General features: G+C 48.1%; 2 protein-coding genes across 7 annotated transcripts in view; both read right to left on the bottom strand.

Moving 5' to 3' along the window:
• Positions 1-16,727, bottom strand: part of SCLY (selenocysteine lyase) — a 32,817-nt gene extending 16,090 nt beyond the window's left edge. The window contains exons 1-3 of one of the 6 annotated variants that reach the window (XM_081242244.1): positions 16,448-16,727; positions 13,533-13,645; positions 3,828-3,928 (exon numbers count right to left, since the gene is read on the bottom strand). In XM_081242244.1, coding sequence (XP_081098370.1) covers positions 3,828-3,928; positions 13,533-13,645; positions 16,448-16,536 — 303 coding nt within the window. In that variant the 5' untranslated portion in view covers positions 16,537-16,727. Of the gene's footprint in view, positions 1-3,827; positions 3,929-4,222; positions 4,321-13,532; positions 13,649-13,979; positions 14,208-16,447 lie in introns of those variants that run through there. The other 5 variants (XM_081242243.1, XM_081242247.1, XM_081242248.1 and 2 more) reach the window with 5 other exon arrangements.
• LOC308621816 (protein lin-28 homolog A-like) lies at positions 10,680-11,297 on the bottom strand (the record flags this gene model as incomplete). Its single annotated transcript, XM_081242556.1, has 1 exon — positions 10,680-11,297. One exon carries the CDS (start codon positions 11,295-11,297, stop codon positions 10,680-10,682), a length of 618 nt encoding a protein of 205 aa, XP_081098682.1.
• Positions 16,728-24,011: the final 7,284 nt, after the last annotated feature.

Below are 24,011 nucleotides of genomic sequence, written 5' to 3'. Positions count from 1 at the left end.
AAAAGGTAGCGAGCATTATATACAGCATCATACAATTTGTATAAAAAGGGCGAGATACATACACATTTGCTTATACATCCCCCAAATCCTTGAAGAGGTAAAAAGGGAAGGAGAAAAGAATATATAAATCTACACACCTAATCTGTTTCTAAGGCAAAGGCTATCTCTGCAGGACTCGACAGAAACTAACAATGCTGGTCTCCTGTAGGGAGAGGAAGTGGATAACTGAGGGGATGGGTGGGAGACCTTTGTTTTTAAGGACCTTTTCTCTTATTGCTAAATACAACATATACACAGAAAAGTGTATAAAATAGAAATTTAAGTTTCATGAGAAAGTATGACAGTGAAGGCCTGAGTAACCGTGACCTGGGTCAAGATGAAAACAGGACCCACACCAGGGAACACCTCCCACCCGCCCTCAATCACTGCCCCACCCCCATGCCAGCTAACCTCCACCCTGATTTGCATGGTAATCGTTTCCTTGCTTTTCTTTATGCTTTTCCTTCCTAGGTAAGGATCCCTAAGTGATTTTGCTTATTTTGCCTCTTTTTGACCTTCAAATGAATGGAACTGGACTGAATTAATTTTTTTCTCAACTGAAGATCCAACCTATTCACGTGTCTGAAGGCACCGCCCAGCGGGAAGGCGGTGGCTGCTGCTTGTCCTGTGCTGAGGAACCCACACAGGGTCAGCCGGTGCTCAGAGGACTTGAAAGGCACTGAGAGTCCAACAGGTGGCCCTGATGGAGGACGAGGCGGCCGACGGCAGGGCTCACCCAGGTCTGAGACACAGCAAACCAGATGATGGGGAGGAGACGGCCAGGATGGAAGGCTGCATGTGTCCCTCTGAAGGTGGATGGCCCTTGAAAGCCCCAGGTCAGCCCCTCGCAGAAAACACAGCGACTCCTGGTCCGGAAAGGAGGGCCTTCGGGGGCCGCACACCTCAGGTCAGAGCTGAGCCAACCCACCGTGAACGTGACAAAGGTGCCTGGGCCCCTCCCATGTGCCGGCTCCACCTGCAGGTACCAAAGGGCACAGGACTCCACGCTGAGCGCCCAGGTGGCACTGGGGGCACAGCAGCCTCTGTCGGAACCGGTCAGTCACAACTAAAAATGTACCACATGCCCCCAGGCACCCAGGCCCCTCAGCACCTGGCCCCAGGCAAGACCAGGTCGGCCCACAGGGCAGCTGGGGCGGCCCCTTGCGGGGCACCAGAGTCTGGTCCTGGGGGGTGGTCGGTGCCCAGGGGCCTGGCGGCAGCTCCCCTCCCCTCTGGTCAGCTTGGCCCGGCCCGGCCCGGCTCAGCACAGCCTCTGGCTGACACCCTCCGCTCCACACTCACCATCCCTCCGCGCGGCTGCAGGGGACTGTGTGGTACCCTTCCACCCGGGACTGCAGCAGAGGTGTGAATATTGGTCCGTGCTACTTGGAGGGACATCTGCGCTGTCCCCAGTCTCTGGCTGTCGTGAACGCTACCACTGACAGTCCTGCCTGCCCCTGCGGCCCACGTGCCCCGTTCTTCTATGGTACGTACCTGAGAGGAGCTGCTGGCTGATAGGGCGGCGTGGCCTCGACTTCACGAGGTGATGCCAACCCACCTCCCAGAACGGTTTCCAGTCTACACTCCTGCCAGCGCCGTGCGTGCTCGCTGCTGTGCATCCTTTGCCGATACTTCCTGCCGTTGGACTTCTTAATTGTTACCATCCTGATGGGTGGGCAGAGGCGACCCATGTTGTTGTTTACCTTTGTATTCTGACCACGTAATGAGGCTGAGCACCTTCTCCCACGTAGAAACCACAGGGGTTTCTCTGTGAAGTGCATGTTCACTTTTCTCGCCCATTTTTCTACCATCTTCGCCCACTGTCAGGCTGGTCTTCTGATTTCCTCCAAGGTTCTCTGATGAACTACAAATTGTTTAGTGGTGGTGGTGGTGGTAGAATTCATCGACCTTTTCTTTTATGATTAAAGTTTTCTGTATTTTATCTAAGAAATCCATCTCTTCAACATCACAAAGGCCAGGCCTTGTCACGTGACAAGGACCCATCCAGGTATGGATGGCCCTGTTTTGGGCCTCGTGTCTCTCCTTGCCCTAAGACCGTCTGCCTTAATTAGTACAACAATTCACTGTGTTCTTAATCTTGAAGATTTGGCTATTCTTGGCATTGTGTATGTCCATATAAATTAGTTTGCGAGATTCCATCAAAGAAGAGTCAGAATTTTGACTGAAGTTGCTTTCAATCTACAGATCCATCTGGAAAGAGCTGACATACTTATCATACTGAGTCTTCCCATCTGTGAACGTGGTATATGCTGCATTTATTTAGAACTTCTTTGAAAGCTCTCGGTCATGCTTCTATTCCTTTCCCAACGTGTGTGTGCAGATGTCTTACAAAAGCTTTTTTACTAGATTTATTTCCTAAGTATTTGATATTTTTTGGTGCTCTGGTAAATACCGGTTTGTTGCTGGTACATAAAAATACAATTGATTTTTTTATCTAATGACTTTGCTGAACTTACTTACTAACTCTGATAATCTAGCTGCAGATTCTCTTGGTGTTTTACGTGGACAGTCACATTACCTGTGGATGACCTTCTTCTCCAATAAGGAAATGAGATGGTGAGAATTACTACTTGAGTAGAGACCCTGACATCATCACACTGCCACTGAGTATCTTCTATCAATTTAAAAAGAAGTACCTTTGAAATCGGGTCAAACCTCAAGCTCTCTTGTGTTTTTTTTTTTTAATTGAAGTATAGTTGATTTACAATGTTGTGTTAGTTTCAGGTTACAGCAAAGTGATTCCATTATATATATGTTCTTTTTCAGATTCTCTTCCATTACAGATTATTACCAGATACTGAATATAGTTCCCTGTGCTATACAGTAGGTCCTTGTTGGTTGTTTATTTTATATAAAGTAGTGTGTATCTGTTAATCCCAAACTCCTAATTTCTCTCTCCCCCGTTTCCCCTTTGATAACCCTTAGTTTGTTTTCTGTGTCTGTGAGTCTATTTGTTTTGTAAATAAGTTCATTTAAATCATTTTTCAAGGTTCCACATATAAGTGATATCACATTGTATTTGCCTTTCTCTGTCTGACTTACTTCACTCAGTATGATAATCTCTAGGTCCATCCATGTTGCTGCAAATGGCATTATTTCATTCTTTTTTTATGGCTGAGTAGTATTCCGTTGTGTATATGTGCCACATCTTGATCCATTCATCTGTCCATGGACATTCAGGTTGTTCCCATGTCTTGGTTATTGTAAATAGTGCTGCTATCAACATTGGGGTGCATGTATCTTTTCGAATTAGAGTTTTTGTCTTTTCCAGATATATGACCAGGAGTGGGATTGCTGGGTCATATGGCAGTTCTATTTTTAGTTTTTTAAGGAACCTCCGTACTGTTCTCCATGGTGGCTGCACCAATTTACATTCCTACCAACAATGTAGAAGGGTCCTCTCTTCTCCACACCCTCTCCGCATTTATTATTTGTAGATGTTCTGATGATGGCCATTCTGACTGGAAACCTCACTCTTAACAAGGTAAGCAACTTAGTGGGATTCAAAGGAATGATTACAGGCCAAAATGAAGGGGAAACTCTCTTTATTGAAATAGCAATGCAAAGCAAATTAATTTATACGTTATGTAACAAATATCCTATCAGCCCCCTGGAATTCACTTATAGGATAAATGTTGGCTAATTATATCAAGGACAAAGCATTACTCTTTCTTTAAAAAACAATAATACCAAGAGGCGGCCACCTTCTACTTTAAAAAAAAAATAACTTACAGCTAAAAGAACGTGAGACTGTTGAGACTGTTTACCTCTGTGCCCCCGGAAGTGAAGATCATGTCTTGAGGTCTCCCACCTAACATCTTGGCAAGGTTTTCCCGAGCTGCATTGATAATCTCCTTGGCCTTCCTACCTTGAGGGACCAAAGTGGAAATTCATTAACTTTGCTTCACCAAGTCCAGTCAACACATGTTTAAAAGAACAACCAGACATGAAGGAGCGAGAGATCTGAGTGGGCAGTTCTAAGACAAAACGTGCTCCACCTACGTGAGCTACAACCAGAAATCACTTGGCCAAGGGGCAGCTGTAAGATGTGAGCAAATCAGTGAAAACTACTGAGATTTCAGTAACTTAGTAAGAGCCAGAAACAAATATGGGAGGATGCCTGGGAACCCTAAAATTCCCTGAGACATGGTTTCCTTCTTACCGGATGCTACGGGAGAGGGGAAGCTGTGGCCATCTGCCTTGCTTCCCATCTGTCAAGACAGGAGAATGAAAGGGTGGAATAATTTGCTTAAGATCACGCTGCAAAACAACAAAAATAAGCAAAAATAGAACTTGTGACTCCTCGACACAAAGCCCAATGCCATATGTCATACTGCGGGTCCCCTAGGTAACGAGAAAGGTCACCGCCTCAGGGACACGTTTGCTTTCAAACAGCTGCTAGGAGCCCAGCTACTCCCAGTTTCACTGGAGAGCAGGAAAACAGGAACCAAACTTCATGTGGCAGAGAAAGAAAGGCTCTGGGATGGGAATTCTGAAAATTTTGATGACCATTTTTAGTCTGTAGACCAGTAGACTCCAAACTTTTTTGACTATTCAGTCCTATTTATAAAAATTTTTTTTTGAGCAGGTACCACTAAAATAAACATATAAATAATAAAACATACGTAAAGAAAGAAATGTAAAACAATGTGGTAAAAATAAACATACAAAGTAATCCACACACTCCTTAAGACTACTGCGTAGGTTCTAATTACAAGCAATGAAGGTCTGGGGTGTCTAGGAAACCCAGTCCTTTCAATCAGTGATACTTTAAAAGACTGCAGTAGACGTCAATCAGTTTAGCCAGGACCCCGGCCCGGTACACTGTTAGCTCCTCCTGAGTGCCGCTCAAAGCCCGTCCACCAGCTCACGGCCCACTCTTCTCCCAGGATTCTGCTGAGAAGCCCTCTCTGAGGGGCTGCTGGGCTGGTCCCACAGCAGCAGGTCCCCTGCCCATGCCCCACTGCCCTTCCCAGGACAATCGGGTGGCCCATGTGGCGTGTAGCCCCCGGAGCCTGTTTCGATGTACCTGTAGACCTGCATATAAGCATTTCACAGGGTTTTCTTTTTCTTTTTCAAAAATGGGTTTCAAAATTTACAAACTGGTTTGCAAAAACTTCCCTTTCCACTTGTCGACAAGTCTTGGAGACCCTTCTACACAAGGATTCGGGGGGCTACCTCACCACCGTGATGTACCTATTGGAACGGCTAAAATGAAGAGAATGGCCAGTCCAAGTGGTCGGGAGGATGTGGAGAAAATGCAACTCTCATTCACATCAGTGGGAAGAGAAACGGGTACAAGCACTTTGGAGAGAGCACAGCAGTTCCTTAGGAAGTCAAACTTACACCTCCCATCTGACCCCGCCGTTCTGCTCCTAGGTGTTTATGGCAAATAGTGTTTACCCAAGAAAAAAGAAGGTGATGTCCACAACTTGTACATCAACATACGCCCAAAATTCCAACCCAGACCTTGTTCTGGATGCCACTCACCCTACCTGGATGTCCAACAGGCATCTGAAACTACACACATTCAAAGCTGAATGTCCGGGGGCTTCCCTGGTGGCGCAGTGGTTAAGAATCCTCCTGCCAAGGCAGGGGACACGGGTTCGTGCCCCGGTCCGGGAAGATCCCACATGCCGCAGAGCAACTAAGCCTGTGAGCCACAACTACTGAGCCTGTGCTCTAGAGCCCGCGAGCCACAACTACTGAGCCCACGTGCCACAACTACTGAAGCTCGCATGCCTAGAGCCCATGCTCCGCAACAAGAAAAGCCACCGCAGTGAGAAGCCCGCGCACCGCAACGAAGAGTAGCCCCCACTCGCCACAACTAGAGAAAGCCTGTGAGCAGCAATGAAGACCCAACACAGCCAAAAATAAATAAATAAGTAATAAATTTAAAAACAAAAACAAACAAACAAACAAAAAAAGCTGAATGCCTGCCTGCCTCTCTCCCCCCAAACTGGCTCCTTTCTCAAAGGCTCCCAGCCTTTCCTTTCTCAGTAAGTAAATGGCATCTCAATCCTTCCAGGGGACCAGGGTGAAAGCTCCTGTCTTTCTCCTACCCCATCACCCAACCCATTATCAAATCCTGTAGGATCTGCCGTCAAAAATATCCAGAATCCAACCCTACCTCCCCCTGCCCCAGCCACCAGCTGAGTCAAGGCCACTGCTGGGATACTCCCCTGGCATGACCCCAACTCCACGGACCCCACTGTGGTCCATTCTCCACAAAGCAGCCAAAGTAATGCCTTGAAAACCCAAACATTCTTTGTGCTCTGTGCTTTTCCCTCGCCGGGAACAATGCTCGACACACAGTAGGTACTCAACCAATATTGGTTAAATCACCTGTGTTCAAAGTGTGGTCTGGGGAACTCTGGGGGTCCACAAAGTCAAAACTATTTTCATAATAATACTGAGACATCATTTGCCTTTTTTACACTCATTTTCTCGCAGGAATATAAGGAAGCCCTCCAGAGGCTACGTGATGTGAATATTGCAATGGACTGGATACAGAGCCAGGTATGGAACCCAAACGTCTTCTATTTATCCAGACCTTGAAGATTTTCAAACATGTACAACAGTGCCATTCTTCTCACTAAATTTGTTCTGTTTTGGAAAAAATAGTTTCTTTTTCATAAAAAAAAAGTTAACATGTAATGGATTTATTACTGTTACTTTTAATGAATAGATACATATCTATTTAAAGTTTTTAGTGTTAAGTTCTGATATGGCAAATATCTGCAAAGCGTGCATAAGCAGAGGCTCTTTGGGGTCCTTAATACGTTTCCAGAGTGTGGGGTCTCGTGAGTGACCTCAGTTATGTCACCCCTCTGCTCAGGCCCTCCAGACACACTCCACCCCAGGCCCACAAGAGCCGGCCCTCACCTCACAGTGGCCTCCACAGCCCAGCGTGGCACTGCCCCCAAACCCCTTGGTCCCCCGAAGCCCCTGCTGTCACCCACAACCCTCTGCCTGCAGTGCCTCCCCAGGTGTCCCCTCCTCATGTCTGCAGATGTATGTCATCCGAGATTAGGATCATCCTCCGCAAAGCAGGACCCCTCCCCCAGAACTGTCTGCCCTTTATCCGGCTTCACTGCTCCCCACAGGGCTTTGTCCACCTCACACACTTCCATCTGTTAACTGCCCGCTGCCCCCTCCCAAGAGCAGGACCTTTGTCTGTTGGCTGCTCCACCCACCAGACACAGAGTAAGCGCCCTCCAGGCACGCTGAGTGGACGGCTCACAGGGGAGGACTGGAGCCCTTGAAGGTGAGCCCCAGACCCTCCCTCCTGAGGGAGGGCTGCCCTTGAGTGCGTCAGAAGACACCTGGGGAAAAGGCCCTAGGGAATCCCTGACTGCAGCAGGAGGGGTGATGGTGGGAAAACCCCAGAACCCAGGGCTAAGAGAGCTGGGTTCCATCTGGGGACCAGCCCGAGATGCTGCAGGCCGCTGGTCCACTCTGAGAGAGGACGCCCTCAGCTGTGAACCTGAGCTCTGATCCCCACCCACCATGCAGGTTCTCACTAATAAGAGACGTGGGTGCGTGCGAGAGCACGGTCAACCTAACTCACTGTGCACACAGTGACCCTCCCCGCATTTCCACAGCCAGAGGCACCCACAAGCGCTGGGGGGTGAGCCAGGGAACGTCAGAGCACAGCGTGTGTACTGCTGTGTCAGCTAAGAAACAGAGTTTTTTTTTTTTTGTTTGTTTGTTTTTCAGTACCAATAAGTCTTTATTCATTGTATTTTCCCAAGGAAAAGAAGGGGAAGGGAAAAGGGTCAGCATGTGTGTTACAAAGTGATAGCAAATGGGAAAGGAAGTACCTGGCACAGCAAAATCAACCAACAAATAAACACTGCCCAGATGGGGTCGCCAAAGCCCAAGGGGGCTCAGTCTCCTGCAGTTCAGTAATGAGGGGAAGGGATGAAGAACAGGTACATGCTTTTCTACCCTCCCTCCCTCCCCATAAATTCAAGATTTCACACAAAGCTTTGGTTTCTAGCAGTAAACATGGAGTTACATTCGTCCGTCTCCTATTAAACAATTTTGTGGCCACCTTGACATAAGTTTCCTGCACCTGCATAAAAGTTCCTGAGTGACTTGGCTATACATTCATCTTTCCCTTCATGGTCTCCCAACCCCACTTTCTACATGGAAGGCCCCCTCGTTGCTCCTCTCAACCCTAGGATTAGAGATTAAAGTAGGTTTTAATCCATCCAAAGACAGCAGTCTGTTTGGCATGAATCAAATCAAGGAATGGTCATGACTCAGGAGACTGAGAACAAGGGATGGTGAGTTCTTAGCTTCTTCAGGATTTTTGCACAAACTGTTTAATCACAGACACCCCACAAATTAAACGTATAGGTGTATGGACTATTTTGGGGGAGGGCACGAAGGGGGAAAAAAGAAGGGGTAGGAATACAGTTTTTAGGACAGAAAATCTTGTTCGAAATAGGCAGGGGAAGGGGAACACAAAAGAAAGTGTAGTTCAAGACCTCCCACTTCAGGAAGAGGGGCCCCCAAGTTTATGTTTCAGATCTTTTTGGCTGGTGCAGACCTTTTGTCAAAGATGCTTTGGCTATTTTTCTCAATATAAAAAGAAGTTTGTAAACAATAAAACCCCAAAAGAACACGGAGAAGACCAACACATTATATTTACACAAACTAGGCCACCTAGCAATCACCAAATCAGCTACTTGTGAAGTCCTACGAAGTCCAGACAAATACAATAACTAGAGGGGGGCAGCAACTGGGGGAGACAAGAACCCAGGATCAGACACACATCACCCAATGCGTTCTATTGCATTTGCCCCGTTACAACACAGTGAGGTAGGTTTGCAGTGATCTCACAGCATGTAAACGAAACCCCCTTTTCTCCTTTAGCTACCATGACACTAATTACTGCTGCAGCAGGGCAGGACACTGGCTCTGGAAACCACAAAGAAGCCATCACTGATGGTCTCTCTGGAAACCAAGGAGGAAAAGTCCAGAATTGTTAAAGATTAAGGATCTTGTCCTTGCTTCATATATCCATCTCTGGGCAGCTCAAGATGGGTACAGAGGCATCATTCTTTTTTTTTTTTTTTTTTTTTTTTTTTGCGGTACGCAGGCCTCTCACTGTTGTGGCCTCTCCCGTTGCGGAGCACAGGCTCTGGATGCGCAGGCTCAGCGGCCATGGCTCACAGGCCCAGCCGCTCCGCGGCATGTGGGATCTTCCTGGACCGGGGCACGAACCCGTGTCCCCTGCATCGGCAGGCGGACTCTCAACCACTGCACCACCAGGGAAGCCCGAGGCATCATTCTTAAAACCTGTCCTTACCAACTCACAGTTTTTACAAAAACGCATACAATACACCCTGTTGTGTATGTTAGGCCTAGCCCAATCCACTGAAGGATGGACCTGGTATGTAAAGCGAGTCCTATTCCCTGGGATTAGAGGTCTGGAACAGGAATCCTTTATCACGCATACAGATGACCTCTGCCTAATCTTGGCTTCCCCTCTCTGCACCTTTTACCTGGCCCAGCCTCTCCTAACCTCTCTGTACCACCTTTACCTGTTCAGACCAATTTCCAATCTTTCAGTAGAAGGAGACCAAGTCATGAGGCAACCCAGTTAAAACCTAGTCTCCCATGAAACATTGAAGATGGAGGGGTTTCAAGAGGACACTGTGGCAGAAAAGCCAGCTCTAATTGGCAAAAATGAGGTAGTTCAATAGGCTATACGCTCCAAATAGTTGTTCTCTCTGGTGATAGAGCAACAAAAAGTATTCCTGCTGTGCAGACCCGGAGCTGCTGCCGACTTATCCCTGAGATTGCTCACGTACCTGAGAACACAGTGCAGGAATGAGGGCCTTAGATTAAAATACACAAAAATACAAAACCAGAATATTTATATTATGAAAAAAAAAGTTAAAATGCACAAGATACGTCATTCGCACACAGCTAGTGCAGTTGGCATCCTGAAGAAAGTGGGACCCAAGGTACAGTCATCCAAGGGAGCAAATAAATAAAATTGTATTGGCCCAGAATGGGGTGGGAGTGAGCTTAGAAGCAGCAGGTCTGCAGCTGTTCCCTCAACCCCCCTTTTGCCTATCATCACAACCCACTGCTTGGGACAGTTCTCTCAGCACTCTCTCCCAGGAGGAGGTTGTGAGCAGACAAGATGTGGAAAACCCTGCCTTACCCCTGAGATATTTCCTCCCACAGAATGTAGTGGTTTGTGGGTTGGGTCCATCAATCTGGTCTCATGCTTAATCTTTTCACTCTGGCACGGGAAATATTATCCCATATCCTTCTTGAAGAGTAAAACAACTTCCCTATGCAGGCCACTTTCAAAAGCTGGAGATTCTGGGGGTGGAGACTCAGATAAAGCATGCAGGAAGGGTTACCCCCCAAAGCCCTCATGTGCATTTGGATAGAACATGATTGGAGTTTCTTTGCCTCACCCCTTCCCCCCACCAAGAGGGAAGAGGGGGTGACGCTTTGGCTCCCGGCCTGAGATATATGGCAGTGCCATCTGCCCCCTACCCACCCTATCCCCACTTTCTCCACTCTGCCGATTGATGCCTCTTCCTCAAAACTTTCTGATCACAAACGGATTAGCCCCCACCCACTGTGGCTCAATTCTGGGCCTCTGGGAGCATGGCAGGGCTATGGATCTCTTCTTCCTCCTCCCGAAAGTAGGCTGGCTTTCCCTGTGAGCTGGGAGCTTGCTGGGCCTTCAGTGGACACGAGGCTACCATATGGTTGATGCTCTGGCAGAAGTGGCACTTCTTGGGCTGGGGTGGCAGTTCGCATTCCTTGGCATGATGGTCTAGACCTCCACAGTTGTAGCACCTGTCTCCCTTTGATCTGCGTTTCTGCATGTTCTTCCCTTTGGGCCGCCTCTCACTCCCAATACAGAACACCCCACCAGGGCCGGTGACTCGGATAGATTCCAGGCCCTTGGCAGACTTCTTAAAGGTGAACTCTACGGCCTCACCCTCCTTCAGGCTCCGGAAGCCCTCCATGTGCAGCTTACTCTGGTGCACAAAGACATCCACCGGGGGGTCGAGTGCGACCCCGGCGCGGGCAGTCATGGACAGGAAGCCGAATCCCATGCGCACGTTGAACCACTTACAGATGCCGGCTCCGTGCAGCAGCTGCGGCTCCTCGGCCGCCCGGGCCGCGTCCCCCTGCGCCTCCTCCGGCGCCTTGGCGCCGCCACCTGCGAACTGCTGGTTTGACACAGAGCCCATGGTAGTCGGCTGAGCCCGCGGCCCCGGGCCCCAGGTCGGCCGGCTGCTGGCCCCAGAGAAGTCCGGAGGCCAGAAACAGAGTTTTGAAGAGACAAAAGCTTGGCTTTAGTAAAGTTTTCTTCTCATTACAGTAGGCATGCTGATTGTAGAAGAATTAAATACCGTGATACAAAAAGAAAATACTCAAAACCTCCTGCAATCCCGCTACTCCAAGATAACTGCGGCAGGAGCATCTGGCGGGCGTCCCGTCTGCGCTGGGACTGCCCTTGCTGCCACTCTCCCTCTCTCTACCACCGAGACATTTTCAGCTGGAACACATCTTAATCAAGGCCACATATAAATGAAGAAAGTCTTAGATGAGTTAAGAATTTAGACCCCATTTCCCAACTTCCACTGCAACTGAAATGCCAACGCGTGGCCATGGGACCAACCTCTGGCAATGGGTTACGGGCCAGAGTGGTACTTGCAACTTCCAGAAGTGTCTCTGAAGGACTCAGGCAGCCCTTTCTCCTCCTCTTTCTCTCCGTCCCACAGGCCGGACTGCTTACATGATGGCTTGAACTGCAGGAGCCATCTTGACCCAAGGGGCAGGTGCATGTTAAAGATGGAAAAAGTTTTAAGATAGAAGGAGCTGGGTCTCTGATAGTGGCTGAGCAGCCACATGGGCCCTGGACTGTGAGAGAAATAAATTTCAAGCTGTTTAATCTACAGTTATTTGGGAGTTTCTGTCTCTCACAGCAAAACTATACATTTTCCATACTTGCTCTACAGAATTTTTTCTTGGGTGGTGGGCAGGGGAAATCAATCACACTGCACATTTATAACGTGCATTTTCCACTTGGGCCAAATGCCGCAACTCTCCTCCTAGGTCATCAATATAGTCCACACCATTGCTTTAAGGGGGACCAGAACTCACGCCAGGGCTTCTGCATACTTTATGTGATCCATCCTTGACTGATGGACACTGAGGTTATAAGCAAGGTAGTAAAAAACATCTTGGGTTTCTAAACTCTTCCCATACCGCCTTAATATCTGCCTTAAAACAGATTACCCTCCAAGGAATTATTATCATTATTAAATCATAATATTGTGAAAATAATTAAACCATTCTATCATACAGGTGATTTTTTCTTTCTTTCCTTTTTTTTTTCTTTTCCATTTCTACCTGAGTGTCAATAGAGAATTACTGCAATGCATTTTTAGTTATGGTTCTTAATTTGTGGAAACAAAGGCTGTCAAGGCAACATGCAATCCACAGACAGGCTTCATCAGGTCTAGAAGGGTTATTTCTCCCTGAGGGTTATTCCTAAATTTCTTCATGATAAATGCTTTTTATTAGCACTTAACTGTTCTCTGGGTTCTCCCGTTTTATGCATCAGAAACTTCAGTTTCCCTAGAGGAAAGATTAGCTACAAGGCAACTTCCAGAAGATTAGCCAGAACATATGTATAAGATAAACCAACAACAAAGTTAATGAATGACTAGTATCTGATTTTGCAAAAGCTTTTAGTTATCAAGTTGTGAAGCTTTCAATAAGCAAACCGACATGAAAACCCACAAAAGCCTATAAATTTGTACACAGGTATTGCTAAATCCTAGGGCATGGCAGTAGTCTGAAAGTTATTTTAGATCATCGTGATCCACAGTTAAGACAGTTCATCTTCACTATCCCTGATAAAGCATTAAATAAGACACAGCTTCAGCTCACTGTCTGAAAGACACAACGTGACTCTGCCATGTAACTCCTGATTTGAAGCAAATTCTTTTCTAAGACCTCCAATTTAATGCTCTACATTAAAACAAGAATAAACGAGAAACATAGAAGAATATTTATAATTAAAGAATTTGAAAGTCATTTTTATTTTTAAAAAAAGGAGACCAGGATTCTATGTGATCCTGATGTTGCAAAAGATCTATTTTGTAAATTTTGTAATGGTTGACTGAGACAGATACGTGACAGGGTTTTAATAGGCACTGTCACTACAAACAACTCTTAATAAGACAGCTTTTTCATCTGGGAAAGGAGGACAGGAGAGTATGTTAAAGATGAAAGATTATGGCATCAACAAGACTCAAATTTGGGCTTCTCAGGAAAAAACTACCCAAAATCACAGCTAAAGATTTGCCGTGAACAGAAAATCTATCCAAAACCGAGTCATACCACGTGGTACACAATTTCTCTAAGAGTACCTCTGCCCCCCACGTCTCTGATCTGTGTGTGTCTTCCAGAATTACCTGCCGGGTAAGGGCTGCTGGGATTTCCCCAGGCTTCCTGCATGGCTTCAGTCATGGCCTGGATGACTTCTGGCTCCAGGGGGGTGGTTGCATTATAGTCCATATACACTTTCCTGCTGGAGAGAAAATAAAGACGTGCCTATTAGGGAAAAGAAGGTGAAATCTGGAAACACAGCTGCACCCTATCATATCAACAGGAGCAAATAATGTCAAGGTTAGGGTGCTTCTCTGCATTTACATGTGCCGGATTCTACAAGCTGCGCTCAGAAGTCTCCACATCTTCATTACTTATGGAAAATGTATACGTGTTTTCCAACCATCTATCAATAGTATTTGCTAGTTTCCTTTATCACTGTTAGGAAATTGTCCCTTTGGACTTTCAAAACTTTCAAAACTTCTTTCCACCGCTTGGTAGGAGGGGTGGCCCGCTGGGCCTCGGCTACCTACCTGACTCCGGCCTTCCTCCTGAAGGAAGCAGGGGAACCTTGCAGTCCCAGGGAGCCGCACATTCCCCAGGGCTTTTTCCCTGGTTTTTCAACTTCACCACTTCACCAGTAGTTTTCCTTTGTTTCCCTGCAGTGCCTGCGATGGCCGTGAGGCTCGGGTGATCTAGGCGACCACTGCTCCCCCTCTCCCCACTCTGCTTCCCCTGAGCTGCAGTCTCCTCTGCGGGGTGGGGGGGCATGTGCAGGGTTGCTTCTCCTCCCTTTGCCCTTTCCGTTTTCTTCGCCTAGAATGACCACACCGACACACCCCCCCTTACTTTTTAGGTCTTTGCTCCAACTTGACCTTCTTGTGAGGCAAACTGGGCTCTAAATACAATTGCAGCCACCCATGCCCTCCTCCCCAGGGCTGTGCCCCCTGGCACCCCGTTTCTCCAAGACACCCCATCATCTAACACACTAGACTTGTCCCTTGTTTATTCTCTGTATCAACAGAAAGTAACAGAACAACAGCTCCACAAGCTCCCGTTTTCCTCCCAGCTCTGTCGCCAACACTGAGGACAACGGCTGGCACACAGTAGGGGCTTGGTTTATAAGGTGACAAATGTCACAGCAAGTGCACAGCCCCTGAAAGATCCCTAAGTGAAATTTATCCGTATATCTTTTTACCAGTATCAAAAACTTTCAGAAACTTTCGTGAATATGTAATAGTAGGCAATCCTGCCAGATACCATTAATTATTTCACCTGACTTTAAAGTCAGCAATAGCATTTAAACCAACCCACGTGAAAATTCAAGCATAATTTCCAATGGTGGCTGTTAAAACACAGGTTCTTTAACCCATGGAGTGTTTTTCTTTTGGTCGCGCCTTGCAGCATGTGGGATCTTAGTTCCCCGACCAGGGATCAAACCCGTGGCCCCTGCAATGTAAGTGAGGACTCTTAACCACTGGACCACCAGGGAAGTCCCCCCATGGAGTGTTTTAATGCAGCATCTTGTCTCTAAGATGCCCAAGCACAAGGCTTTGGGGCTTGGGAAGTCTGAGCAGCCATCCTTGGCCACCCGGGTATTAGGAATCCCTGGGTCCTGTTGCGTCTTAAACCTGCATGTGCCCCTAACTCTGCTCACTTCCAATGATAAGTATTCCAAAATTACTCAAACTACTAGTGACCACAGCTCTTCAATCTCCTGCTTGGCTAAGCTCATTCAAAGCCTGAATTTCAGAACACTTCAGAGATTACTCCGCCCCATTATTTGTTACTTCTTTAAAGTGCTATCAGTATTGCACGGAAAGCTAAACTTTATTAAGGTCATAACCAAAAAGAAAAAGACATCACGAATCTCTTCTCCACTCAGTACATTCTCCCAGCTCCCTTTTCTCAGTTCCAAGCAAATGAGACCTAACGAAAGACATGGCAGATTTAGGCCTGGACCCACATTTTAAAGACACACACCCGCTCCTCATACTCAGGTAGAGAGGATTACCCTTCCTACCCAGAAAGTATTTAACAAATTCCTGGATTGAGGGTGAAGACTCACAAACAAACAAACAAAGATGCATCCCCCCCCCCCCCACCTAGGGGAAGGTCCCAGCAGGCTGGAACAGCTCTGTGGGCTGGAGTGGCCCCCTGTCTTCACCCCCACTCTGCCAGGTGCTCAGGCCAGCAGCCTCGGGGCATCCTTCTTAACCCCACCTCCCCCCTACTCGGAGGACGCATCACAAGTGCGGGTTTATTCTCAGTACAAACCCTCCTCCCGCCACCCCTGCCACCACTGCGGTCCACACCGCCTCTCCCTCCTCGATTAGGACAAAAGATTCCCAACTGGCTTCCCTGCTACCTGCAACCCCTACTCCCTACAAAGCAGCCAGAAGGATTCCTTTAAAATATAAAGTAGTAATTTGTAATATAATTAAATGACGTCACTCCCCTCTCAAACCTCCAGGACACCCCAAGTCCTTCCTGGGCTCTGCGGCTCTGCTCGCGGACAGTGGCCCCAAGCCCCTCCGCTCCGCAGTTTTCGCTGCCCTGGACGCCGAGGGCTCGTTCCTGCCCTCGGGTCCTTTGCTGCGGTTTCCTCTTCCCCGCGCGCTCGCTCCCAGAACTTGTGCGGCTCACTCCTGGATGTCACTCAGGTTTTAGCCCAAGCGTCACCTTCCCGGAGCCCTTTGCAGGCCACGCCTCGCATCCGCTCGTCCTCCCAGCGCTCATCCCTGCTTTAGGCCTCCCGCGCGGACAGCCGGGCGGCGCTGCATCCCCGCGCGGACCCTCATGCCCGCGAGAGACCGGCCAGCTGGCGGCCCCTCTCCGGGAAGGACCCCTCCCCTGGAAAGTGACCACCACCTGACCGCCCCCTCCCTCAGGGAGTGACCACCGGCCGGCCGCCACCCTCAGACCTCGCCACGCGGCGCCTGGAGGGCTTCCTGGAGGAGGGCGCCGACGGCTTCCCCTGCCTTCCGCTCAAGGAGCGCACCTCTCCGGCGGGCTCTTCTCTGCTCGGCTGCCAGGCTGACTCGCCGCTCGCCCCCGCGCGTCCCTGCTCCGCGGCCCGGCCGCCGCCATCCCAACACCTCCCAGCCCGGCCGCCCCGGGCTCGGCCCCAACCCGCAGAGCATGTAGCTGCCAGGAGCGCCACCGGGAGGAGGCGGGGCCGCGAGGGCCGGGGCGAGTCCGGATTGGCTGAGGTGCGCCCTCCCAGCCAATCCTCGCGCTTCAGTGGCGTTCCGCCGGGAGGCGGGGCCCCGGCTGCGCGCGGTCAGGGGGCGGGGCTTCAGGCGCGTCACAGGGGGCGTGGTCCCGGCGGCGGAGCGCGGATGGAAGTTCTGTGCGCGGGCCCTGGGCGGTGAGCGGGTAGGCGGCACCGGGAGCGAGGGCGGCGGGGGCCCGGGGGCGGCCGGGGAGCGAGGGGTCAGCGTGCTTCCGCCCGGCTGGAGCGGGAGCCCCGGTCCTCCGAGGCCGGCGGGCCACGCCCTACGTCACCGCTGTCCCGGGGGGCTCTACCATGATCCGACCCTCTGCTTGGGTGACTTTGGGTGAAATTAGGGCTCATTTCCTGCGGGTGGATCTGAGGGGTCTGGAGTGGAGGCTGTTACAGGAGCCAAGGCAAGACACGAGGAACACCAGGCCCGGGCGCAAAACGCAGGAAAGATGGATCCGGGACAGATTTAGGGAACGGGGTCTGCTGAATGTGGGGCACGCGGGAGGGTGAGGGAGGAGGATGTTAGTCCCTTTACCCGGACAGGAAGGAGCCCCGGAGCGGGGAAGGTGATGGGCTGAGTTTCCGACCTGTTGCTTTGTCTGAGAGGCAGCCAAATGGACATGTCTAGCATTCGTGTATCCTGCCAACCATAACACAAGTCAGTTGCGAAAGCGGTGAGAGAGGGCAAAGATCCAGATGCTTGAATTCTAATGAAGCCACCCCCCGTCTCGCCCTTTTGACAAAATAACAATTTCTGAGTTTAATTGAGCCCTGAGCATGTGTCAGGCACTGTTCCAAGCGCCTTTCCTGTATTCACTAGTTTCCTCTTGATAACACCCTTATCAAGTGGGTGCCTTTATCCCCACTTTATATATGAGGAAAGTCAGGTACAGAAAAGGTCAGCATCTTGCCCAACTTTACACGGGGAGTAATGGAGCCAGAATTTGAATGCAGGAATGCTTTGTCAAGAAATTGAATTTTGGGGCTTCCCTGGTGGCGCAATGGTTGAGAGTCCGCCTGCTAATGCAGGGGACACGGGTTCGTGCCCCGGTCCGGGAAGATCCCACATGCCGCGGAGCGGCTGGGCTCGTGACCCATGGTCGCTGAGCCTGCGCGTCTGGAGCCTGTGCTCCACAGTGGGAGAGGCCACAGCAGGGAGAGGCCCGCGTACCGCAAAAAAAAAAAAAAAAAAAAATTGAATTTTAATTGGATGTTTGTAGACTTGCTCAATTTAATCTCCTGTTGGGGTCCAGAAGAAGTTGTTTTTTTCCAGCTCTTCAAGTTTCCATATTTCTGGACTCCTTATTTCCTTTCATTCTTGCTTGCAAACCGAGCTCATTTCTTGCCAAATGCGGCCAGGAGCAAAGGACACACCAACATTTAAGAAGCAAATAGAGGGCTTCCCTGGTGGCCCAATGGTTAAGAATCCGCTTGCCAATGCAGGGGACACGGGTTCGAGCCCTGGTCCAGGAAGATCCCACATGCCGCGGAGCAACTAAGCACATGCGCCACAACTACTGAGCCTGCGCTCTAGAGCCCACAAGCCACAACTCCTGAAGCCCGGGCACTTAGAACTGTGCTCTGCAACAAGAGAAGCCACCACAATGAGAAGCCCTCGCACCGCAAGGAAGAGTAGCTCCTGCTCGCTGCAACTAGAGAAAGCCCACGTGCAGCAACGAAGACCCAGCACAGCCAAAATAAATTAATTTTTAAAAATACCCTTTTGGGGCTTCCCTGGTGGCGCAGTGGTTGAGAGTCCGCCTGCCGATGCAGGGGACGCGGGTTCGTGCCCCGGTCTGGGAGGATCCCACATGCCGCGGAGCGGCTTGGCCTGTGAGCCGTGGCCGCTGGGCCTGCGCGTCCGGAGCCTGTGCTCCGCGACGGGAGAGGCCACAGCAGTGAGAGGCCCGCGTACTGCAAAAAAAAAAAAAAAAAAAAAAAAAAAAAAAATACCCTTTTGAATTAAAATAATAATAATAATAAAAAAGAAGCAAATAGATATACAGGAGCTCAAGGCCAGTCAAAAGAGGAGGAAAGGAAAGGGAATGAAGGAAGTGTCAAAATACAGAAGGTAGTGTAAGTGCAGCTGAGAGGAAATCTGAAGTGTCTGCTGATACTCAGTAGTGAATCAGGAGACACTGATGGTTTCAGCGAGAGGAATTTCAGTAGAGCAGTGGTCGGGCAGGGGTGATTCAGAGCTGAGGAAAGAACAGGACAAGAAAGAGTGGAGAAGGCAGTCAGCTCATCAAAAGGTGGAGGAAGGAGGGAAAAGGGGTACAAGATGAAGGGGAAATGCTTTAGAGGCTGAGCATGTTTATAGCTGACGGGAGGTAGCTAACAAGGAAGCTGAAGATAAAAGAGAAAGAAGAGGTAAAGTCCTGGAGGCAGTGAGCGGGCACGAGGTCAAGAGCAAAGGTGGGGGGCATGTTTCATTCTCTAAGTCTATATGGAAGGCCATAAGGGTGGGAGCTGGAGGGGCCCAGGGACCACTGACAAGGGGGTTGATTCATCTCCAGCCCCCCTTGGGCCAGTTAGGCAGCGGTTAGAGGGTTTGTGTTTCCAGGTGGATATAGTGAGTGTAGTGGTGAAGTCAGAGACAAGACAGCGCCCCATGTGGCTGGCGATACCCACACACAGAGGACCAGTGGCCTCTTCTCCACTCTTCCTAAAAGCGGTAGCAGCCACCACGATTCCAAGTGGGCTGGTCAAACAGATGCAACAGGTGCCCTAACAGGGTGTCTTAACTATGAAATCAGTGCCCAATAAAGACAAACATTTGAGGAATGCCATCTCCATGGACATGAGGTAGTAACTGCACCAAACAGCGCTCACACCTAAGGGAAAAAAGGCATACAGCACTCAGTGTCTTCAGTACAGGAAGGGTCTACAAGGAGAGAAGGGCGTATATCTTATTTTTTTAAAAAGGCAGTCATAAAACAGGAACAAACAACAATTAAAAAAACATATCGGGGGCTTCCCTGGTGGTGCAGTGGTTGAGAGTCCACCTGCCGATGCAGGGGACACGGGTTCGTGCCCTGGTCCGGGAAGATCCCACATGCCGCGGAGCGGCTGGGCCCGTGAGCCATGGCCGCTGAGCCTGGGCGTCCGGAGCCTGTGCTCCGCAACGGGAGAGGCCACAGCAGTGAGAGGCTCGCGTACCTCAAAAAAAAAACAAAAACATATCGGGACTTCCCTGGCAGCCGGGTGGTGAAGACTCTGTGCTTCCACTGCAGGGGGCGCAGGTTCAACCCCTGGTTGGGGAACTAAGATCCCGCATGCTGAGTGGTGAGGCAAAAAACAAAAACAAAAACAAACCCCATATCGGACAGAAACTATAATAATCGAGGTTTAGGGCTTCCCTGGTGGCACAGTGGTTAAGAATCCTCCTGCCAATGCAGGGGACACAGTTTCAAGCCCTGGTCTGGGAAGATGCCACATACCGTGGAGCAGCTAAGCCCGTGCGCCACAACTACTGAGCCTGCGCTCTAGAGCCCGTGAGCCACAACTACTGAACCCACATGCCACAACTACTGAAGCCCACGCACCTAGAGCCCATGCTCCACAACAAGAGAAGCCACTGCCATGAGAAGCCCACACACTGCAATGAAGAGCAGCCCCCTCGCTGCAACCAGAGAAAGCCCATGTGCAGCAACAAAGACCCAGTGCAGCCCAAAATAAATAAATACATAAATACATAAATAAATAAATAAAATATAATTGAGGTTTAAAAACAATAGAGTTGCCAGGGATTGGGGGGAAGGGAAGGATGGATAGGTAGAGCACAGGATTTTTAGGGCAGTGAAACCATTTTGAATGATACCATAATAGACAGATGTAATTATACAGTTGTGAAAACTCATGTACAACGCCAAGAGTGAACCCCAATGTAACATGTGGGGGACAATGATGTGTCCATGTAGGTTCATTCGTTGTAACAAATGTTACCTTTGTGGGATCTCGGTAGTAGACGAGGTTAGACATATAGGGACAGGGTTATACGGGAACTCTGTCCTGCTCAGTTTTCCTGGGAACCTAAAACTGCTCTGAAAAATAAAGTCTGTTTTTAAAAAATCAATAGAGGGACTTCCTTGGTGGTCCCGTGGTAAAGAATCCACCTTCCAATTCAGGGGACACGGGTTCAACCCCTGGTTGGGGAACTAAGATCCCATGTGCTGCGGGGCAACTTAGCCTACACGCCACAACTACTGAGCCCGCACGCCTCAGTGAGAGAGCCCGCATGCCACACACCACGGAGTCCACACGCTCTGGAGCCTGCACACCACGACTAAAGAAGAGAATACCCGCACACCACAACTAGAGAAGCCCACACGTCACAATGGAGGATCCCACATGCTGCAACAAAGACCCAGCACAGCCAAATACATAAATATTTTTTTAAATCAATAGATGGGCTGAATAGAATAGGCATAAAAAATGAATTAATGCACTAAATGCCTGAGCATAGGAATTCTCTCAGATTATTGCTCAAAAGCATAAAGAGATGAAAAATATGAAAGAAAAGAAACATCCATCTAATAGTGATTCTCAACTGGGAGTGACTTTCCCACCAGGGGACATTTGACAATGTGTAGAGACAATGTTAGCCGTTGTAACTGAGGGTTGGTGCTTCTGGGATCTAGTGAGTAGAGGCCATATATGCTGCCAACCACCCTACAATGCACTGGATAGCCCAATTTGGGGCCAAATCTGGCCCCAAACGTCAATAGTGCTGTGGTTGACAAACCCTGATGTGGTTCCATATTTCCACTTGGTATCATTTCCTTCTGCCTGAGGACTTTGTTCAAAGTTTCTAGCAGTGCTAGTCTGCTGGTATGACTTTCAGCTTTTGTACATATGAGAAAAATCTTTATTTTGCCTTCATCTTTGATATCTTCCCTAGATATAGAATTCTAGCTTGAGCTTTTTCTTTCAATAAAGATTTTTCTCCACTGTTTTCTTGCTCGCATTGTTTCCAACAAGAAATGTGCGATCACCCTTTAAAAATTATGTGTCTTTATTTCTTGACTGCTTTTAATATTTTTGCTGTCACAGATTTTAAGCAACTTAGAATGTGATTTGATGTAATTGTCTTCATGTTATTGTGCTTTGAAGCTGGTATCCGTGGGTTTGTAGTGTTTATCAAGTTGGAAATTTGTCGGTAATTATATCTTCAAATAGTTTTCTCTCTCCCCTGCTCCTTTGGGAAACTCTAATTACAAGTTGATTGGGCTGTATGAAGTTTTCCCACAGCTCACTGAAGTTCTGAGGGTTGTTTTCTTCCTAGATCCCACCCCGTTTTTCATTTTGTTTTTATAATTGCTATATCTTCAAGTTCATGAATCTTTTCATCAATATGTAATGTTGTTAAACCCATCCATCCAGTGTACTCTTCATCACACATTTGTGTTTTTCTTCAGGAGGCTTATTTTGTGTCTTATATTTTCCATCTCTTAACATGAATAATCTTTTCTCTACCTTATGGAACTGTTTTAATGCTCTGGTCTCTAACACATTTGTCATTTCTGGGTCTGTTCTGACTGATTTTTCTCCCCTCTAGCCATGGCTCTTGTTTTCTTGCCTCTTTGCATACACTGAAATTTTGTATTGATTACTAGGTATTGTCAGTTTTATCAATACCTTCTAGGGTGCTGGGTATATAGTTTAATTTAAAATTTTATTGAGATCCTTGTAGGTTTCATGCAGTTGTAAGAATGATACAGAGTCCCTTACCCAGTTTCCCACAATGGTAACACCTCTCCACACTACAGTACTCCACTCTGTAAGTCTTCGTCTTTGGGTGTATTAGACCATTTACATATAATTATTAAATGGTAATAAATCTTAAATCTACCATTTTATGATTTGCTTTCTATCTGTTTCATCTGGTTCTCAACTCTGTTTCTTTTTGCTTGCCTTCCTGTGGGTAATTGAACATTTTTTAGTTTTCCATCTTAATTTCTCAATAATGTTTAAAAACAGATATAATTCACATACCATAAATTTCACCCTTTTACAGTGTAAAACTTCATATTCACAAGGGTATGCACCTATCACCATCTACTCCCACAACATTTTCATCACCCAAAAAAGAAACACTGTACTCGTTAGCATTCAGTCCCCTCTTCCTTCTCACCACAACCCCTATCAACAAGCCACTTTCTATCTCTATAGATTTGCCTTTTCTGGGTGCTTCATACAAATGGAATCATACAGCATGTGGCCTTTTGTGTCTAGCTTCTTTCAGTTAGGAAAATGTTTTCAAGGTTTCAGTCCAGGTTGTAGCATGTATCAGTAATTCCTTTTTGCTGACGATTACTATTCCTTTGCCTGGCTATACCACATTCCGCTTTTCCATTCATCACTTGATGGGCATTTGGATTGTCTCCAGTTTTTGACTATTATAAAGGATGCCCCTCTGAGCGTTCATGTACAAAGTTTTCACGTGGAGATGTATTTTCAGGTCTCTTGCTTATATAATTAGGAGTGGAATTGCTGGGTAATATGGTAATTTTATATTTAACCTGAGGATTCCAATTTCTCAGCATCCTCAGCAACATCTGATGCCTGGTTGTTTTGTTTTGAATTTAAAAACTTTTATTTTTTAAATTTTAGCCATCTTTGTGGGTGTGAAGTGGTCTTGATTTGCATTTCGCTAATGACTAATCATGATATTGCAGTTTACAGTATGCATGGTTCATCTTTGTCCCTGTTCCTAGTACACAGAGATTAATCCAGTCCTGTTGCTCCATCTTAGCCACAAGCACGAGTCCCCTCTGTCCTGTAATCCTCTGTCTGCAGATGGCTTTTGTCTCTGTTGTCCCCATCTGCATTCTGGGAGAATTAATCAAGTTTGTCTCCACATCATTGCTCTGTTTTCCCAGGATCAGTCCTGCCCTGTACTGTTGTGCATTTATTATTATGGTTATAGTTTCATTCTGTTGCCATTTCATCCTAGCCTGTAGTCTCCTTATGAATTTTTGATTCTGGGTCAAAGGTGCTGTTTACTGCATTTTCCTAAACATGTGGACTTCTTTTCCCCTGAAGAAGTTTCTTTAAAAAAAAAATCCTGGGGCTTCCCTGGTGGCGCAGTGGTTGAGAGTCCGCCTGCCGATGCAGGGGACACGGGTTCGTGCCCTGGTTCGGGAAGATCCCACATGCCGCGGAGCGGCTGGGACCGTGAGCCGTGGCCGCTGAGCCTGCGCGCCCGGAGCCTGTGCTTCGCAAAGGGAGAGGCCACAACAGTGAGAGGCCCGCGCACCGCAAAAAAAAAAAAAAAAAATCCTACACTTCATTCCCAGCTTCATGTTTATCCTGAGTCTGCTGGATATTTTTCCTTCTT

This window comes from Mesoplodon bidens (assembly GCF_964165515.1).
Source record: "Mesoplodon bidens genome assembly, chromosome: 8".
Lineage (NCBI taxonomy): Eukaryota > Metazoa > Chordata > Mammalia > Artiodactyla > Ziphiidae > Mesoplodon > Mesoplodon bidens.
This window is presented reverse-complemented; position numbering and strand designations above follow the sequence as displayed.